Genomic DNA, 21,076 nt, shown 5'->3' with positions numbered 1-21,076 from the left:
CATAGCTCCCAACCGTCCCTCATTGTGCGGGACTGTCCCGCTTGCAAGCCTTTGCCCCGCTGTCCAGCACGGGACGCTCTGCTTCCCGCAGTCAGCAGGTGAAGCAGCCGACATGCCCCCTTGTGTTAAGCCCCGCCCCTTACCCTTCCGTATGCAGTGCAGTACCTATCAGCCGGTCATCCCTGCAGCACAGAGCCTTACACCACATATTGGCTGCCTGCTTTGTGTGCACAGGACTTGTGATGAGGTCACAGGAGGGGAGGAGTCAGGGGGTCACATGATCGGGACCTCCGTCGATTGCAGGACTTGGCTGTGCTGGTTGCCAACTTGCCACATGGTGCTGCAGGATGAGGTAAGTAATGACTTGTGTGGGGTCAGGAGGTGTACAGTGTGGATGTAGCAGAGCCATGTGTGTATGAGGTGTATGGAGCGGAGCCGTGTGTGTGCGAGGTGTATGGAGCGGAGCCGGGTGTTTGTGAGGTGTATGGAGCGGAGCTGAATGTGTACGAGGTGTATGGAGCGGAGCCATGTGTGTATGAGGTGTATGGAGCGGAGCCGTGTGTGTACGAGGTGTATGGAGCTGAGCCATGTGTGTATGAGGTGTATGGAGCAGAGCTGAATGTGTACGAGGTGTACGGAGCGGAGCTGTGTGTATGAGGTGTATGGAGCAGAGCCGTGTGTGTATGAGGTGTATGGAGCAGAGCCGTGTGTGTACGAGGTGTATGGAGCGGAGCCGTGTGTGTATGAGGTGTATGGAGCGGAGCCATGTGTGTACGAGGTGTATGGAGCGGAGCCGTGTGTGTAAGAGGTGTATGGAGCGGAGCCGTGTGTGTACGAGGTCTATGGAGTGGAGCTGTGTGTGTATGAGGTGTATGGAGCCGTGTGTGTATGAGGTGTATGGAGGGGAGCTGAATGTGTACAAGGTGTACAGAGCAGAGCAGAGCCGTGTGTGTATGACATGTATGGAGTGGAGCCGTGTGTGTACGAGGTGTATGGAGCGGAGCTGAATGTGTATAAGGTGTACGGAGCGGAGCTGAATGTGTACGAGGTGTACGGAGCAGAGCCGTGTGTGTACAAGGTGTACAGAGCAGAGCCGTGTGTGTATGAGGTGTATGGAGCGGAGCTGAATGTGTACGAGGTGTATGGAGCGGAGCAGTGTGTGTATGAGGTGTATGAAGCGGAGCCGTGTGTGTATAAGGTGTATGGAGAGGAGCTAAATGTGTACGAGGTGTATGGAACGGAACTGAATGTGTACGAGGTGTATGGAGCAGAGCTGAATGTGTACGAGGTGTATGGAGCAGAGTCGTGTGTGTATGAGGTGTATGGAGCGGATCCGTGTGTGTATGAGGTGTACGGAGCGAAGCTAAATGTTTACGAGGTGTACGGAGCGGAGCCGCGTGTGTGCAAAGTGTACGGAGCACAGCCGCGTGTGTAGGAGTAGCTATGTGTGGCCATTATGCGGTACGAAGTATCATGTGCGGCCAATATACAGTATGGAGCATCATGTGCGGTCATTATACAGTATGGAGCATCATGTAGGGTCATTATACAGTATAGAGCATCATGTGGTGTCATTATACAGTATGGAGCATCATGTGCGGTCATTATACAGTATGGAGCATCATGTGCGGTCATTATACAGTATGGAGCTTCATGTGCGGTCATTATACAGTATGGAGCATCATGTAGGGTCATTATAAAGTATGGAGCATCATGTGGGGCCATTATACAGTATGGAGCATCATGTGAAGCCAGTATACAGTATGGAGCATCATGTGCAGTCATTATACAGTATGGAGCATCATGTGCAGTCAGTATACAGAATGGAGCATCATGTGCGGTCATTATACAGTATGGAGCATCATGTAGGGTCATTATAAAGTATGGAGCATCATGTGGGGCCATTATACAGTATGGAGCATCATGTGCAGCCAGTATACAGTATGGGGCATCATGTGCAGTCATTATACAGTATGGAGCATCATGTGCGGTCATTATACAGTATGGAGCATCATGTGCGGTCATTATACAGTATGGAGCATCATGTGCAGCCAGTATACAGTGTGGGGCATCATGTGCAGTCATTATACAGTATGGAGCATCATGTGCGGTCATTATACAGTATGGAGCATCATGTGCGGTCATTATACAGTATGGAGCATCATGTAGGGTCATTGTAAAGTATGGAGCATCATGTGGGGCCATTATACAGTATGGAGCATCATGTGCAGCCAGTATACAGTATGGAGCATCATGTGCAGTCATTATACAGTATGGAGCATCATGTGCAGCCAGTATACAGTATGGAGCATCATGTGCGGTCATTATACAGTATGGAGCATCATGTAGGGTCATTATAAAGTATGGAGCATCATGTGGGGCCATTATACAGTATGGAGCATCATGTGCAGCCAGTATACAGTATGGACCATCATGTGCAGTCATTATACAGTGTGGAGCATCATGTGCAGTCATTATACAGTATGGAGCATCATGTGCGGTCATTACACAGTATGGAGCATCATGTGCGGTCATTACACAGTATGGAGCATCATGTGCAGCCAATATACAGTATGGAGCATCATGTGCGGTCATTATACAGTATGGAGCATCATGTGCGGTCATTATACAGTATGGAGCATCACTTATTGTCATTATACAGTATGGAGCATCATGTGCGGTCATTACACAGTATGGAGCATCATGTGCAGCCAATATACAGTATGGAGCATCATGTGCAGTTATTATACAGTATGGAGCATCATGTAGGGTCATTATACAGTATGGAGCATCAGGTGGGACCATTATACAGTATGGAGCATCATGTGCAGTCATTATACAATATTGAGCATCATGTGGGGTCATTATACAGTATGGAGCATCAGGTGGGACCATTATACAGTATGGAGCATCATGTGCAGTCATTATACAATATTGAGCATCATGTGGGGTCATTATACAGTATGGAGCATCATGTGGGGTCATTATACAGTATTGAGCATCATGTGGGGTCATTATACAGTATGGAGCATCATGTGGGGTCATTATACAGTAAGGAGCATCATGTGCAGTCATTGTACAGTATGGAGCATCATGTGTGGTCATCATACAGTATGGAGCATCATGTGTGGCCATTATACAGTATGGAGCACTGTGTGGCCATATTTTTTTGTTTATAATTATTGTATATGAAACAGTGTGATCAGCAGTGCTAAATGGGTGTGGTTGGGACGTGGATATGGGTGTGACTAATTATGAATGGGTGTGGTCAGAGGCGTGGCCTAAAATTTGCAGCTGCGCGCGTTGCGCGTTGCAAACTTTAGCCCTCTTTCCCATCTTCAAAGTTGGAAGGTATGGGTAAACCCAGAGAACCTGACAGTACTTATGCCTGTATATGTTTTAAAGAGCAGTCTGAGGACTACACAACTTGTATGACTAGTCCATTTCCCTGGCAGCTTCTCCCCACCCTGTTCTCTAGTTTGACTCATTAGACACATGCTCATAGGGAGAGACCTGTCAGTCATGGGGAGCAGGGCTGGAAGAAGCTGCCAGGAAACTGCTTTGGACACGTCATATGGACGCATACTCTCCAACCGGGTTTTCAACATTTATTTTCTCTGAAATGCTGCAGTATTTTAGATATTGGATATTGATTTTACACACTAATATTCATATCTTCTCTACAGCAATCGCTGCTGCAGGGAAGATATGAATGGGGCTTCAGCACGATGTCGGGGACAGCGCTAAACTTTAGCGCTGTCTCCGGCACGGTGCGTGTGGTACCCAGTGGGCACACGCCGCACGTGTGCCACACTGATGTGCTACAGAAACGCACCAGCACACGGACACGGATAATTCCGGTACCGATTTTTCTGGTACTGGAAATATCTGGACGTGTGAGACTGCCCTAAGGCCGGTTTCACATTTCAGTGGCTCCGGTACGTGTGGTGACAGTTTCCTCACGTACCGGAGACACTGACTCACATAGACACATTAAAATAAATGTGTCTCTGCACATGTCAGCGTGTTTTCATGGACCGTGTGTCCGTTTGCAAAACACGGAGACATTAAAGTCAATGGGTCGGTCTAAACACGTACCGCACACGGATGCTGTCCGTGTGCCATCCGTGTGCTGTCCGTGTGCGTTTTTCCTGTCATAGGGTTAAAATTGTAAAAATTGTTGCAATACACGGACACACGTACAGCACACGTACAGCACACAGACAGCACACGGACCCTAAAAACGTACTCACGGACATCACACGGATCCCACACCGATGGCCTACGTGAGTGGAGCGCCCCCAGACACAGGGCCGCGGTTTACTCGATACCGGTCCTCTCTGTCTCGGTGCTGGGGTTGTCACGGTGGCTGGACCCGGTCCATGACCCTGCTAAGGGGCGTCCAATGAAAGGGTGATGTAGTTTGTCAAGGGTTCGTGACGCCACCTGTGGAATTCGGTCAGGATGACCGACGCTGCTAGGGGTTCCGCTGGGGTGATGGAATGGCAGCTAGATGGTATACCTTGCCACAGGTGAAGTGTGTCCCCAGGGCTTCCCAGTAGTGTAGGTGGCGATGATGTGAGGCGCAGTTAATAACGAGGACACAGGGTTGCAGTCTCTTTAACTTTTACTGATGACTTCGGGATCCGCAATCCAGAGCACTGCTAATAGGGCTGGCTGAGTCCGGCCGGTCCGAAGGCACATCCAGAGTTCCCTTTGCAGGTGGAAATCAGTGCCTACCAACTAGCGCCTGTGTGTTGTAGTTCTTCCCTGCTGACCATTCAGGATAGCCCTCGCAACTTTCGTATCTGTTCTTTCTCTTTCTCTCCATCCCCCAAGTTATTGTGTGGATAGGACGGACCCGTTTGACGGGAAGGCTCGGAGCTATTCTGGGACCCTAGAGACGCCCCTCTCCAACTTAGCCTCCTATGTCTGCTTAAGTGATGTAAGGTAGACAGCCAACCTAAAATCAACTGTCCTGCCGCTGTTCGAAGTAATGCTTGGAGTCTGTCACTTCCTCGGCGTTCCGGCCACCGGCTACGCACCTCAGTAGGATGTTGCCGATCTCGGGGTACGACTCCTACTGGATATCTCCTTGTGCTGCGATTTTGTTTCTCACTTCTCCACAATATCCTTCACTTCGTGTCCTTCCTTAAGATGCCGCCGCAAGGTAGTGCAGGCGTGGCTCCGTAACGATCTGTCCTTTCTGCTAGGTACCTGCCAGGAACCCACCCCTGACAGGTCCTCCCTGGAGCTCTCCCAGGCTGCGTTCTCTTCTAACTTCCTATCCGACCCCTAGTTTTACCAGTGTGAGGAGTGGCCTAATACATAGTGCCTTTTGCTCCCCCTAGTGGCCGGAGTGTGAAGTGTAATGTGTGACTGTGATACCTGGTCAGGTGAACTCCTTTAGTGCAATCAGACATAACATCATTCCCCTTAGCGGCAGAGCGACATTACTGCAACGACCAGGACTCTGGGGCGCTGCACGAGCACACGGACACACGGACACTGATAACTCCGGTACCGGAATTATCTGGACGTGTGAGACTGGCCTAAACCATTGCCGACATCTGCCATACATAAACTCTACAATTATGGAACAGACTCAGGAGCTGAGCCCTCTCTTTACACTGTGACTGCCTACTGTGTCATACAGACAACACCCAAGTGTTATTTCATGGGGTGCAGTTTAACCCCTTAACCCCTGGAAGCTTTTTTCATTTTTGCGTTTTTGTTTTTCTCTCCCCTCTTTCCCGGAGCCATAACTTTTTTATTTTTCCGTCAATATGGCCATGTGAGGGCTTATTTTTTGTAGGACGAGTTGTGCTTTTGAACAACACCATTGTTTTTGCCATGTCATGTACTAGAAAATGGGAAAACAATTCCAAGTGCGGTGAAATGCAAAAAAAAAAGTGCAATCCCACACTTGTTTTTTGTTTGGCTTTTTTGCTAGATTCACTAAATACTAAAACTGTCATCATGATTCTCCAGGTCATTACGAGTTCATAGACACCAAACATGTCTAGGTTATTTTTTATCTACGTGTACGTGGTAAAAAAAATTCCAAACTTTGCTAAACAAAACAAAAATTGTGCCATTTTTCAAGACCCGTTGCGTCTCCATTTTTCATGATCTGGGGTCAGGTGAGGGCTTATTTTTTGCGTGCTGAGCTGAAGTTTTTAATGATACCATTTTGGTGCAGATACATTCTTTTGATCACCTTTTGATTCTGGCATTTTGATTTTTTTTCTCGCTACACCGTTTAGCAATCAGTTTAATTATTTTTTTAATTGATAGATCGGGCTGAATGTGGCGATACCAAGTATGTGTAGGTTTGATTTTTTTTATTGTTTTATTTTGATTGGGGTGAAAGAGAGGTGATTTGAACTTTTATATATTTTTTTTTTCATATTTTTTAAAACATTTTTTTTTACTCTAGCCATTCTTCAATAGCCTCCATGGGAGGCTAGTAGCTGGCATTGCCTGATCGGCTCTGCTACATAGGAGCGATGCTCAGATCGCTCCTATGTAATAGAATTGTTGCATTGCTATGAGCGCCGACCACAGGGTGGCGCTCACAGCAATCTGGCATCAACAACCATAGAGGTCTGCAGGAGACCTCTAGTTGTTATGCCAATGCACCGATGACCCCTGTTCTGTCTTCATACACGTTGATACGGTGTGTGATCCGACATACGGCATAAACCACTTCTGTCTCCCAAATAAGCAGACTGTTCTCTGTAGTCTAACTTGTTTATTGGTAAACATGAGCGCGGTAAAACTATAAGAATACAAATGATTTGAGTAAGTATTGTGCAAATAGTAACATGACTGCAACTAACAGGGAAAGCATACAGGATGATGCAACTTCTATAATGACTACATAAAGCAGGTAACCAAAATCACATTTCCTGTGTACTTGCTGCTATACAGTTAATCACACTCTATAGAATATTACATAGCAAGAACATAATGATCTTACCGGATAAACTTAACCGGAATGGGAAGTAAGTGAGGTAGTTCAACACAGCAGATTAACACGTGTGTCCAGGGAAATACACAGAGAGAAAATGGAGTTTCCCCTTCCCATGATACCTTGGTGAATCCCAGAATGCAACACTCTAATAATTACTGAAAAACACAGGTAATAAATTTAACCACGGTGGTGCTATAACACAGCAAAACCAAACTATGGTATTAAACCTTTTTAAAGCTAAATACGAAGCCCTGACCTTCGCTAGAATGGGCAGAACACTCCCCGCTTGGCATCAACCGATGCCACCCACAGGTTCTTTTGGCGAAAACAGTAAGACAAGTTCCGCAACTGGTCTGAGGAATAGTTTACTCTCCCCGGATTTGCCTACTTTGACCTCGACCTTACGCACCTTCCCATCTTTGCTTGGGAGTATCTTAGTGATGAGGCCTAGTGGCCACTCATTACGGTGAGACTGGCTGTCTTTCATGAGAACGACATCACCGGTTTTGATGTTTGGTTTGTCGGTCTGCCACTTCTTCCTGGGTTGTAAGGTGGAGAGGTACTGCTTCCTCCATCTGTCCCAGAAGGTATTGGAGAGACTTTGGACTTGCCTCCATTGTCATCTGTAGAGGTCTTTGTTGCTAAATTCTCCAGGTGCAGCGCTGAGAACGCTGGCTTTCTGAGTAAGTAACATGGCAGGGGTGAGAATGGTCGGATCCTCAGAGTCACTAGAAAGTGAAGTCAATGGCCTAGCATTAATGATGGCCGAAACTTCTGCCAGGAATGTGGTCAAACTTTCATGTGTGAGTCTTGCGCTACCTGCTTGCAAGAAGATGGAGTCAAGGATTCTGTGTGCCATTCCTATCATCCTCTCCCAAGCACCTCCCATGTGAGAAGAGTGTGGAAGATTGAAAGTCCAGGTGCATCCCTGCTCGTTCAAGTATCTTTCCACACTGGTGGTGTCTAGGTTGGAAGGAATTTGAAGTTCTTTCACTGCACCTACAAAGTTGGTACCTCTATCGGAGCGTATGTGCTTCACGGGCCCTCTGATGGCGATGAAACGTCGGAGTGCATTTATAAACCCTGAAGCGTCCATGGACTCAATTACTTCGATGTGGACTGCTCTGATGGACATACAGGTGAACATAACCGCCCAGCGTTTGGCGTTGGCTTGGACTCTTCTAGTGTGCCGTGCAACCACAGACCATGGCCCGAATACGTCCAGTCCGACGTTGGTAAAAGGAGGTTCTGTACTAAGTATGTCTGGTGGGAGATTGGCCATCTTTGGCTTTTGAGTCCCACCACGGAGTTTGCGACAAATCACGCAGTTGTAAATGAGTTTACTCACGCATCGCTTTGCTCCAACTATCCATAATCCAGCCGTTCGTAGATTTCCTTCGGTAAACAGTCGGCCCTGATGTTTCACCAAGACGTGGTGGTGTTGCACAAGCAGGGTCGTGACATGATAATGTCCAGGAATTATTATAGGGTGTTTCTCCCCAAATTCCACTTCAGCTTCTTGAAGACGACCTCCAATTCTTAACAGCCCATCTTGGTCGATGATTGGATCAAGCTTCTTCAAGACACTGTCTCTAGAGACAGGTTGGTTTTTATTGAGGTTATCTATTTCTTTGGCGTAACATTCACGCTGTATGGTAGGAATTATAACGTTCTTGGCATTTTCAATGTTTGGAACGGTAAAGGCAAGCTTGCAGTGGTGCCAACCTTTGCAAGGTTTCTGGATGGCGGGTGACGTTGACTTGTAGGATCGAGCCACATGAATTAAACAAACGAGGGCACGAACAAGCGAGTTCCAAGTTGAGAACCTATTGAAACGGTGGGATTTTAGGTGATTGTCTTTAGTCACCGTACATAGGACGGATACCTGAGGGCGGATTTCCTCATCTGCCACCGGATCTACCAGTTCAAAGATGTTTGACTCGTCCATGTATGGCGTTGAACGGTATAAGAATGTAGGGCCAGTAAACCAGGTTGTGTCCTTAAGGTGACTTGCTTCAATGGATCTGGTTGCGTGGTCCGCAGGATTGTGGTTTGTGGACACATAATGCCACTGTTTAGGGTCGGTGGATCTCCTGATCCTTAGCACCCGATTGCTGACATAGACATAGAAACGACGAGTTTCTTTGCAAATGTACCCCAACACTACCTTGCTGTCGGTGTAGAACTCGATTTCTTTGACCTCCAGGTCCATTTCTGTCGAGATAAGCTCAGCTAACTCTACTGCTAACACAGCTGCACAGAGTTCCAGTCTGGGTACTGTGTGTTCATGGAGTGGGGCCAATTTTGTCCGGCTCATAACAAGCCTCAAGTGGCATTGTTCATTGATGTCAGTAGTTTTCAAATACGCCACTGCTGCAATTGCTTTGGTTGAGGCATCGCAGAAGATACAAAGTCTTTGCATCTTGATTTCTGTTGATGGCACAGAAGCATATGGTCGTGCAACGTAGAGACTTGACAGGGCTTCTAAAGAGTTCTTCCATCTTACCCACAAGTCTCTTTTCTCACTGGGAAGCGGATCATCCCAATCGGACGTCTCCTGGGTGAAGTCTCTCAACATCATTTTACCTTGGATAGTTACAGGAGTTACAAATCCCAGAGGATCGTACAAGCTGTTCACAACGGACAGGACGCCTCTACGCGTGAAAGGTTTCTCTTCTTCGCTGATCTGGAAGGTGAATGCATCCTTTTTCAAATCCCAAAGTAAACCCAGGCTCCGCTGCATAGGAAGGGAGTCCGTGCTTAAATCCAAGTCTTTTAAATCGGTTGAGTAATCTTGAGAGGGAAAGGCTGACATTAGTTTTTGGCTGTTGGAAGCAATTTTGTGCAACCTCAAATTGGATGAAGCGAGCATTTCTTGTGCCCTTTTCAGGAGACTGACTGCCGACTCATCTGTGGGTGTGGATTTCAGGCAGTCATCTACGTAGAAATCCTTTTCCACAAAAGATCTTACATCCGATCCATAGTTTGCTTCACCCTCTCTGGCTGAATGTCTAAGCCCATAGATAGCGACAGCAGGGGAAGGGCTGTTCCCAAAGATGTGTACCTTCATACGATATTCCACAATGTCCTTGTAGGGGTCATTATAGCGGTACCAGAAAAACCTCAAGTAGTTTCTGTGTTCTTCTTTAACAAGGAAGCAGTGAAACATCTGTTGTATGTCGGCCGTAAATGCTACTGCATCTTTGTGGAAACGAAGGAGTACTCCCAGAAGTCTGTTGTTGAGGTCTGGACAAGATAGAAAGACGTCGTTTAAAGAAACACCTTCGTATCTGGCACTTGAGTCAAATACCACTCTTATCTGACCAGGTTTCTTCGGATGATACACGCCGAAAAGAGGTAAGTACCAACATTCCTCGGAATCTTGAAGTACAGGTGCAATTTCCACGTGGCCACTCTGGAATATTCTCTCCATGAAGGTAAAGAAGTGTTCTTTTGTCTCTGGTGACTTCTGCAGTTTGCGTGTAAGGGAGACAAATCGACTGTACACAAGTTCTCTGTTGTTGGGTAAGCGTTGCCTCTGTGGTTTGAATGGTAAAGGTGCGACCCAACTCTTTGATTCATCTCTTACTATCTCTCGCTCCATGATGTCCAAGAACAGTCTGTCCTCTATGGACGTTGCTACCTGGTTGTCTTCTCTTGTCCTGTGGAAAACTGTGCACCCTATATGATCTTGCTTACCGTCGCATGCATGGTCTTCACAGGAGGGATCAGCTAACGGACAAGATGGAGGGGTGTTGTGTGGCAATTCTTTAATCAGGAAACTGCTCTCGCATGGCTGGAAGAGAGACGGGCGTCCATTCTCGAGGGTATTGGTGAGCATGCTGTTGACTGATGTCGGCCTGTGTGCTCCACCCAAACAGACGTCTCCCACAATGACCCATCCTAGGCCAAGTCTCTGAGCATATGGGCATTTTGTGGGCCGCTGATCTGTCATCTAGCCTTGTGGACCCGTAGAATGTCTCTTCCGAGGAGTAAGACGATAGGGGCTCCTTGGTCAAGCTCCGGTATCAGGTGAGCTATACGTCTCAAGTGGGTGTGATGAGCTGCTACCTCCGGTGTAGGTATCTCAGACCTGTTGTCTGGAATTTGATTGCACTCTAGTATTGATGGTAAGGATAAGCGGGTTTGACCGTCCATAGACTCTACTTTGAATCCGGTCGCTTTTCTCCCCGCCGTCTCGACAGTACCTGCACATGTCTTCAAGGAGTACGGAGAGCCGGGACCAGCAATGTTGAAGGTGTCGAAGAGAAAGGGCTTAGCTAGAGACCTGTTGCTCTGATCATCCAATATTGCATATACCTTGATTGCCTTATCCCGTTGGCTCTCTGGGAATACTCTGACAAGACAGATCTTCGAGCAGGATCTCCCTGCTACAAATTCCTTGCAGATCTCTGTACACTGAGAAGTGACCACTGGGGTGTCAATGTCAGTGTCCGTCTGTTTTTCGGCAGACTCTTCTACTCGTGACGATACCCCTGAGGGTGGTCCAGGGTGTAAAGCCGTGTTGTGCTCCACACTACTGCATTCTGCGCATTACACACTGGTTTCACAGTTCTTGGCGAAGTGTGAGGTAGTCGCGCAGCATCTGAAGCATATCTTGTTTTCCTTTAGGAAACTCTTACGGTCTTCTAGAGGCTTCTCCCTGAAGGCTCTACATTTTAGTCGAGGATGAGGTTTCTTGTGTAGGGGGCAGTGTTTGCTGAGATCCTGAGGTTTGTCCTCCTCTGGAGAGGACTTACTTGCCCTGTAAGGAAAACCTGTGGAGGTAACATTAGTTTTGTGTACTGTCACTGGTGTTTTACTGGGTTTTACACCGGAGGCAGTGGTACATGACATAGTGAAATCAAAACTGGGGTCATTTCTAACTTTAGCCTGCTGAGCAACAAAGTCTACAAACACCCTGAAAGGAGGAAATGGCACCTTATGAGCCTGTTTGTAACGGGACCCGTGACTGACCCACTTTTCTTGTAAGTTGTAAGGGAGCTTTTGGACGATTGGGTTGACACCTCTGGCAGTGTCCAGGAATGCCAACCCTGGTAGGTCACCTTCTGACTGAGCAGCATGCACCTCCATTAACAAGTCGCTCAGTTCTCTGAGCTTGTGATAACCCTTATTTGCTATCTTGGAAAAATCATCAATTCTTTTATACAAAGCGTTTTCTATAGCTTCTATTGACCCATAACATTCTTCGAGTCTCTCCCACACCATGCGAAGTCCTGTGTGTGGGTACTTTATGTTAATGTTCCTGATTCTTTTGGCGTGTTCAGCTGACCCGTTCCCAAGCCACTTAACCAGTAGATCTAACTCTTCACTACTGGAAAGATGCAAGTCTCTGATGGCGTTCTGGAAGGAGGCTCGCCAAGCTCTGTAGCTTTCAGCTCGATCGGTGAACTTTACAAGTCCCTTGGTCACCAGCTCCCGGCGGGTAAAGAACCTTGCAAAGTTCATAGTGGCTGAGTCAGTGTCAACATGAGCTGGTGTGCTGTTGTCATGCAGTGTGTGTGGTGCATCCTCATACCTGGTAGGATCTTCTGGCTTAGGAAAGTCTGTATAAAACCGTTCTGAAGCGAACGGTGTCCCTGTCAGTCTGGGAGGAGGCCGTACCTTCTGTTCTGTAAGACGGTAGTGGTGGTCGACGTCGTTTCGCAGTATACCTTCCTGCTTCCAGTACGGTGTTTGGAGGAAGGATCTCTGGTAATCTGTATAGGCTGGTTGGTGTAACGGATCAGAGTTGTCTTCTATTCCGGGATGTTGGTGGACATATTCTGAGACGCGTTGAGCAGGGTCCTGACGATCAAGGTCTGGTCCACGTACGTCGCTGTCACGCTCAGATTCGGGAAACTCCACGGCTTCTAAAAACTCAGCTTTGGCTATTGCGGCTGCTGCTTCTTTTTCAGCGGAAAGCCTTTCTAAGGTCGCTCGCAGGCGTGCTGTATCTGCATCTCTATCGGCTTGCAGGCGGGCTCTTTCTGCTTCTTGCTCGGCTTGCAGGCGGGCTTTTCCTGCTTCTTGCTTGGCTTGCAGGCGGGCTTTTTCTGCTTCTTGCTCGGCGTGCAGGCAGGCTCTTTCTGCTTCTTGGCAGGCTCTTTCTGCTTCTCTATCTGCTTGCAGGCGGGCTCTTTCTGCTTCTTGCTCTGCTTGTCTTAACTTTAACTGCATCTCTTGTGCAGCGAAGGAGGATCTTACCTTCGCCGCCTCAGCTTCTGCTCGGGCGAGGGTGACAGACCTTTTCGAGGAAGACTTGCTAGAGCGGCTTGTATGGGACCTCGTCCTGAGTGAGGATGCTCGACTTGCAGACATTGTGTGTCCGTTTGCAGGCTGTAGGACGTCTCAGAGCGGGTAGGAATGACTTCAGCGTAGACTGAGACGTGTAGCGCTTGGCGGGCAATATGGCGGCCTCTGCGGTATCTGCAGGCTGTGCGGTGTGGTACAAGCGGCTGTGTAAGTGGTCTTGTTATTGCTGGCGTCTAGCCTGGTTTTGCTAGCCTCCGCTGGTATTTAGCTTCTGTTTTACTGCTTGCTGGTATCTAGCCTGCGTTTTACTGGCCTCTGCTGGTATCTAGAATCCGTTTTACTGTTGTCTTCATACACGTTGATACGGTGTGTGATCCGACATACGGCATAAACCACTTCTGTCTCCCAAATAAGTAGACTGTTCTCTGTAGTCTAACTTGTTTATTGGTAAACATGAGCGCGGTAAAACTATAAGAATACAAATGATTTGAGTAAGTATTGTGCAAATAGTAACATGACTGCAACTAACAGGGAAAGCATACAGGATGATGCAACTTCTATAATAACTACATACAGCAGGTAACCAAAATCACATTTCCTGTGTACTGGCTGCTATACAGTTAATCACACTCTATAGAATATTACATAGCAAGAACAGAGATAATGATCTTACCGGATAAACTTAACCGGAATGGGAAGTAAGTGAGGTAGTTCAACACAGCAGATTAACACGTGTGTCCAGGGAAATACACAGAGAGAAAATGGAGTTTCCCCTTCCCATGATACCTTGGTGAATCCCAGAATGCAACACTCTAATAATTACTGAAAAACACAGGTAATAAATTTAACCACCACTGGGTGGTGCTATAAAACAGCAAAACCAAACTATGGTATTAAACCTTTTTAAAGCTAGATACGAAACCTGACCTTCGCTAGAATGGGCAGAACAACCCCCGACGATGTGAAGGGGGTCACCGGTGCGCGTATTTCCAGCTGGATGTTCGGAAGCGCTTGTTAAATACCGCTGTCAGAGTTTGACAGCGGCATTTAACTAGTTAATAGGTGTGGGCATGTGTCAGTTGTACAAAACAGCTAACACATACCTCCCAACTTTTGAAGATGGGAAAGAGGGACAAAGTTTAGGCCGCACCTCTGACCACACCCATTCATAATTAGTCACACCCATATCCACATCCCAACCACACCCATTTAGCACTGCTGATCACACTGTTTCATATACAATAATTATAAACAAAAAAATATGGCCACACAGTGCTCCATACTGTATAATGACCACACATGATGCTCCATACTGTATAATGACCACACATGATGCTCCATACTGTATATTGGCCGCACGATACTTCGTACGGCATAATGGCCACACATAGCTACTCCTACACATGCGGCTGCGCTCCATACACTTTGCACACACGGCTCCGCTCCGTACACACGCGCTCCGCTCCGTACACCTCGTACACACACAGCTCCGCTCCATACACCTCATACACACACGGCTCCACTCCATACACTTCGTACACACACGGCTCTGCTCCATACACTTCGTACACACACGGCTCCGCTCCATACACCTCGTACACACACGGCTCCGCTCCATACACTTCGTACACACATGGCTCCGCTCCATACACCTTGTACACACGGCTCCGCTCCATACACCTCATACACACACAGCTCCGCTCCGTACACCTCGTACACATTCAACTCCGCTCCATACACCTGATACACACACGGCTCTGCTCCATACACCTCATACACACATGACTCCGCTCTATACACCTCACACACACTGCTCGGCTCCATACACCTCGTACACATTCAGCTCCACTCCATACACCTCGCACACACACAGCTCCGCTCCATACACCTCGTACACACACGGCTCCGCTCCATACACCTCGTACACACACGGCTCTGCTCCATACACCTCGCACACACATGGCTCCGCTCCATACACCTCGTACACACACAGCTCCGCTCCATACACATCGCACACACATGGCTCCGCTCCATACACCTCATACACACATGGCTCTGCTACATCCACATTGTACACCTCCTGACCCCACACAAGGCATTACTTACCTCATCCAGCAGCACCATGTGGCAAGTTGGCAACCAGCACAGCCAAGTCCTGCAATCCACAGAGGTCCCGATCATGTGACCCCCTGACTCCTCCCCTCCTGTGACCTCATCACAGGTCCTGTGCGCACAAAGCAGGCAGCCAATATGTGGTGTAAGGCTCTGTGCTGCAGGGATGACCGGCTGATAGGTACTGCACTGCATACGGAAGGGTAAGGGGTGTGGCTTAACACAAGGGGGCGTGTCGGCTGCTTCTCCTGCTGACTGCGGGAAGCAGAGCGTTCCGTGCTGGACAGCGGGGCAAAGGCTCGAAACCGGGACAGTCCCGCACAATGAGGGACGGTTGGGAGCTATGGGTTTACCACTTCATGAGTTTATATCTAGATATTTTCTAATCATAATTATTATTCATTATTATAGCGCCATTTATTCCATGTCGCTTTACATGTGAGGAGGGGTGTACATAATAAAAAACAAGGACAATAATCTTAAACAATACAAGGCACGACTGGTACAGGAGGAGAGAGGACCCTGCCCGCGATGGGTCACAATCTACAAGGAATGGGTGAGGATACAGTAGGTGAGGATAGAGCTGGTCGTTTAGTGGTTTGCTTGATCAGTGGGAACTGCAGGTTATAGGCTTGTTGGAAGAGGTGAGTCTTCAGGTTCCTTTTGAAGGTTTCCATGGTAGGCGATAGTCTGATATGTTGGGATAGAGAATTCCAGAAGAATGGGATGCACGGGAGAAATCTTGTATACGATTGTGGGAACAGGAGATAAGAGGGGAGTAGAGAAGGAGATCTTGTGAGGATCTGAGGTTGCGTGCAGGTAAGTACCGGGAGACGAGGTCACAGATGTATGGAGGACACAAGTTGTGGACCCCAGTGATCAGTAACTTAGCCCCATCCTATGGATAGGGAATAATTTTCAATCTTGATAAAAATTATATAATATTCATTTTGAACACTATAGCTTCATTTTACACCTAATTCACTTCTCTATGGATCTTTCTGAATTTCAAAGCAGGATTCTGTCCTTCGTTTGAGAGCAGATTTCACAGCTTTATTTTTTAGGCTGTAGATAATAGGATTCAGCATGGGGACGGCCGCAGTATTAAAAAGAGAAAATATTTTATTGGAGTCTAATGTATCCATTGATTTAGGTCTCAGATACTGGCAGAAAAGGGTCCCATAAAGTAGAACCACCACGGTGAGGTGCGAGGAGCAAGTGTAGAATGTTTTTCTTCTTCCAGAGCTGGAACGTATCCTCATGATGGATGTGATAATGAACACATAGGAGACGAGGGTGAGAAGAAACGGAGTGACACTCAAAAGGAAAACGCCTTCTGTGAAGATCAAGAGTTCCAGGGAAGAGGTGTCGCTACAAGACAACTTAATGACGGGCATCATATCACAGAAAAAATGGTTGATTATGTTTGATGTATAACAAGATATCCTTAGGAGAAGAACCATGTAGGGTATAAGTTCGAGAAAACCAACTAGCCAGCACAACAAAGCCAACAGGACGCAAATTTGTGGGTTCATGACTCTCGAATAATATAACGGGTTACAAATGGCCACATATCGATCGTAGCTCATAACCGTCAATAATAAGAGCTCGATAGATGTGAAACTAGAAAATAAAAACAGCTGCGCCATGCAGGAGTGGAAATAAATGCTGCCATTACCTGATACAAAAATGTAAAGAATTTTAGGCATCGTAATTGTGGAACACAACATGTCCAGAATAGACAAGTTAATCAGAAAGAAATACATGGGAGTGTGAAGGTGACGATCCAGGCAGATTAGGAAAAAGATGGTGAAGTTACCAGCAAGAGTGAGAAAATAAATGAGAAGAACCACAAAGAAAATGAGAACTTGTAACTGTGGGTCATCTGTAATCCCCTTGATGATAAAATAGTTGATTGTGGTCCAGTTCGCTCCGTTCATTTCTTCATTGTTCGTCATTGACTTTTCGCTTAGTTACTGGGTACAGCGGCAAAGATGAATTCTCAGGAACAATATGAGTCATCAATGGGCAAATACAACTAAATCATTAAATTCAGTCTGCAAAATCCATAGAAATGAAAAAGCAATTAATAAGTTAAATGTTCCTCAGACATCATCAAAAACCTAAGTGCGTGTGAGCAGAACGGAACCGGCAGCCCAAGGATCACCTCTGCAATCTATAACTATGATCCTACAAAGAAATGTCACCAGGCAATATGAAAGGCCCAAACACTGAGGTTAGAGGCAATTCTGTCTTCACTTATGATAAAAAGATACCAACATGTTGTACATTTTGCATTTACTGCCAGCGTAAAGCAAATCTATCAGCAGATTTAACGATACAAACCATGCATACACTATTAAATAGATTGTTACACCCTGATGAGGCTGGAGTACTTACTTTAATAACCCATGCCAGAACTGCTGTAGTGTATAATTCTGATGTCCATCTATAGCAAGATTCATAAAATGCTGACTTTATTTTCAGACAGGAAATTTTCCAAAAGGATTACACAGCCATTCTGATGTGGGTCTTCAATGCAAGTACACCGATTTTATAGTTTTAAGGTTTAATGAAGACACAAGTCCATCGACTTCACCCTATACATTCCCAAGCAGATGCTAATTGCACCATATTAGGGGGAAAAATTCCTTCCCAGCTCCAAGTATGCGGCAATCAGTCCAGTTCTCTCTCTCTGTGTCCCATCACAGAATCGAGTGCCTGTAACCTGTAATATTACACTGACGAGTAAAATAGGAACAATATTTTGAACTTTTGACTTTCCATCCTCTACAGCTTCGAGAGTCCATCATTTTATAGATAAGCATCTCATGCATATATTTGATTTGGAACTATTTAACATATGATTAGTTATGCAGATTCTTGTCATGTCTGTGACGCTGATTCACTTCTCATGGACAAGTCGGGATAGCCGAGGAGTCAGAGGTCAAAAGCCAGGAGGGTACGTCATAAACAAAGGGAAGAGACAAAGGCATAGTCAGATAACGGTGCAAGGTCAAAATGCCAGTAGCATAGCGGATTAGAGCAAAAGGGTTAAACAGATGGACGGTCAGAACGAGGTCCAAGGTCAGACAGTGATAGATCAATGAGCACAATGCAAGGCTACGGCTGCCAGCTTAGTTAAATAGCTGAGCACAGTAGTGCAGCTACTGGGGGGGGCAGTCGCCCAGGTCCTGCGCTATGAGGGGCCACTCAGAGCTACGCTACTGTAACTCTACTGGTGTATGCAGCGCACCCATACAGTTACACCCTGCGGCAGAGCAGGGATACTCAATCTCTCTGCACTGCCACCCAGCCATTATAGGGCCCTTGAGCAGGAGGGGGGCCCAGTGCCAGCAGTGGGACCCCCCAGTCATCAAAAGTTCAACTGTATCGGGTGGATGTCGATATGTTTGAAAGCAATGATGAGACAGGGAGTGACACGCTCCCTCTCTCATCATTCCCCCTCTGTGGCTGACATCAATTACGCAGAAGCTGACAGCCGGCGTGATGATGTCAGTACATGGTACCCACTCTGCTAGGATGAGCGGGCACTCGGGGGAATGATGAGAGGTGACTGGTGAGTACTGTATTTTTTTTCATGGGGAGCGCATTATACTGTATGGAGACCTATGGGGAGTGCATTATACGACATAGAGGCCTATGGGGAGTGCTTTATACTATATAGAGGCCTTTGGAAAGTGCATTATACTATATAGAGGCCTTTGGGAAGTGCATAATACTGTATAGAGGCCTTTGGGGAGTGCATTATTCTATATGGAGGCCTATGGGGAGTGCATTATAGTATATGGAGGCCTATGGGGAGTACATTATACTGTATAAAGACCTTTGAGGAGTTTATTATACTATATGGAGGTATATGCAGAGTGAATTATACTACATAGAAACCTATGGGGAGTGCATTATACTAAAATGTAGACCTACAGGGAGTGCATTATACTATTTGGAGACCTATGGGTGTGAATTATACTGTATGGAGGCCTATGGGGAGTTTATTATACTGTATGGAGGCCTATGGGGAGTGCATTATACTGTATAGAGGCTTATGGGGAGTGCATTATACTGTATAGAGGCCTATGAGGAATGCATTACACTCTATGGAGGCCTATGGGTATAACGTTCCTGCCGGCATCACTGCATGGCTTTCCATCTCTCATCAGGCAGATATACCATCTTACTTACCCCTCCAGGCCATGCTGTGAGTTCTGTCTTCTGCCTGATACATGCTGTGAACCTCATGTCTCCTGCCTGCTGTCTGCATACTTCCTGGCTGTATGTTTAGGGCGGTGGCCCCGGCACTTCCTGTTTCTTATAAAGACTGTGTGCACCTTCCTAAGGTGTCTTCAACCAATTGCCAAGAGGCCTCAGATACTTAAGGTTGCCCCACCCCTAGGGGGATGCCGAGCAACGCATTTACTCAGTCAGTGTCTTGCTGCTGAGTTGCCAGGTCCTGTCTTGCTGTGTCTCTCGTGTCAGCCACCCAGGGGGGCTTCGTACCCTGGCTTGTACCTGTGTCTCCTGTTTCAGCCACCCAGGGGGGCTTCGTACCCTGGTCTGAATCCTTGTTTCTGTGCCTTGTCCCATTCCTGACCCTGTCAGAACTTAGTCCTATTCCTGTGTCCGTTTGTATCCCTGTCTGTAGCCTTTCCTATTCCGCTGTGTGTTTCCTTGTGTTCACTCTTTTTGCTCTTTGCTCCTCATCCTGCAGCTTTGCTCTGTAACCTGCGGTTCTCTTTGCTCCACCTCCTGCAGTTCTGCTCTTTGCTCCGCCTCCTAAGGTTCAATGTTACCAGCAGAGTAGGCAAAAAACTAACTAAAACATAACCTTTACTGATACTCTAAAAAAAGACCCTAAGCCCCGATGCATATTAGACAACAAAACATTCATAAAGTGCAAGTGCTCCAAATAACTGTGCTCCACCTCCTGCAGTTCTGCTCTGCTCCACCTCTTGTGGTTCTGCTCTGCTCCACCTCCTGGGGTTCTGCTTTGCTCCGTCTCCTGCGGTTTTGCTCTACTCCCGTCTTGCCTCCTGCGGTTCTGGCCTGCTCTCCGCATCGTGTGGCTTTGCTCTGCTCCCACCTGTCACGATTCCCCTGACCGCTGTCACCACTGGGTCAGGATTCACACCGTGACCGTCACCCCTACGTCACGGATCAGGGTGACTTTAGGCCAACAGACGGCTATCACATGTGCAGGGGGGCTTATCTTAGTTATCCCTCCACTGCTAACAATGTGATGAAAAACCACACACAAGGCTATTGACCTCTTAGTTTACAGCAGGGGCTTATTCTAGGTATCCCACTGCTTTTCTATATACCACGAACTGCAGGGATTTATGTATATCCCGCTTACAGTTCCACTTAACACTTGCAGCTCTCTGGCGCCCCCCTTACTCTCAGGTCAGATTAGGTACTGCACCCTGGGTAATTAGTCGCCAGAAAGGCTGCCTGCTATGTACTGGCTATTGGGCACGCTGCAGCGACGCGATAACTACTCCCACACAGGCAGGAACAATAATTATCAAACCCGCAGTTGCTTCAGCATAATCCAACCGTCAGCACACTTTCGCTGCCACCAGCTTCGATTAAACGGGTCCGAAGCTAACCCAACACAACAGTAACAGTAGCGTATTTTCCCTTCAAGAGACTTAGGGTACGGTTTAGAGCGGGAGAACGAACTAATATATAATAGTATATCCCATTCAAAATAAC

General features: G+C 47.1%; 1 protein-coding gene across 1 annotated transcript; it reads right to left on the bottom strand.

Annotated features, from left to right (window-relative positions):
- Nucleotides 1-16,332: 16,332 nt before the first annotated feature.
- LOC138666176 (olfactory receptor 5G9-like) lies at nucleotides 16,333-17,283 on the bottom strand. Its single transcript, XM_069754416.1, has one exon. It carries the CDS (start codon nucleotides 17,281-17,283, stop codon nucleotides 16,333-16,335), a length of 951 nt encoding a protein of 316 aa, XP_069610517.1.
- Nucleotides 17,284-21,076: the final 3,793 nt, after the last annotated feature.

This window comes from Ranitomeya imitator, chromosome 2, assembly GCF_032444005.1.
Source record: "Ranitomeya imitator isolate aRanImi1 chromosome 2, aRanImi1.pri, whole genome shotgun sequence".
Lineage (NCBI taxonomy): Eukaryota > Metazoa > Chordata > Amphibia > Anura > Dendrobatidae > Ranitomeya > Ranitomeya imitator.
Note: the sequence above shows the minus strand (reverse complement) of the source record. Positions and strands in the feature narration are given on the sequence as shown.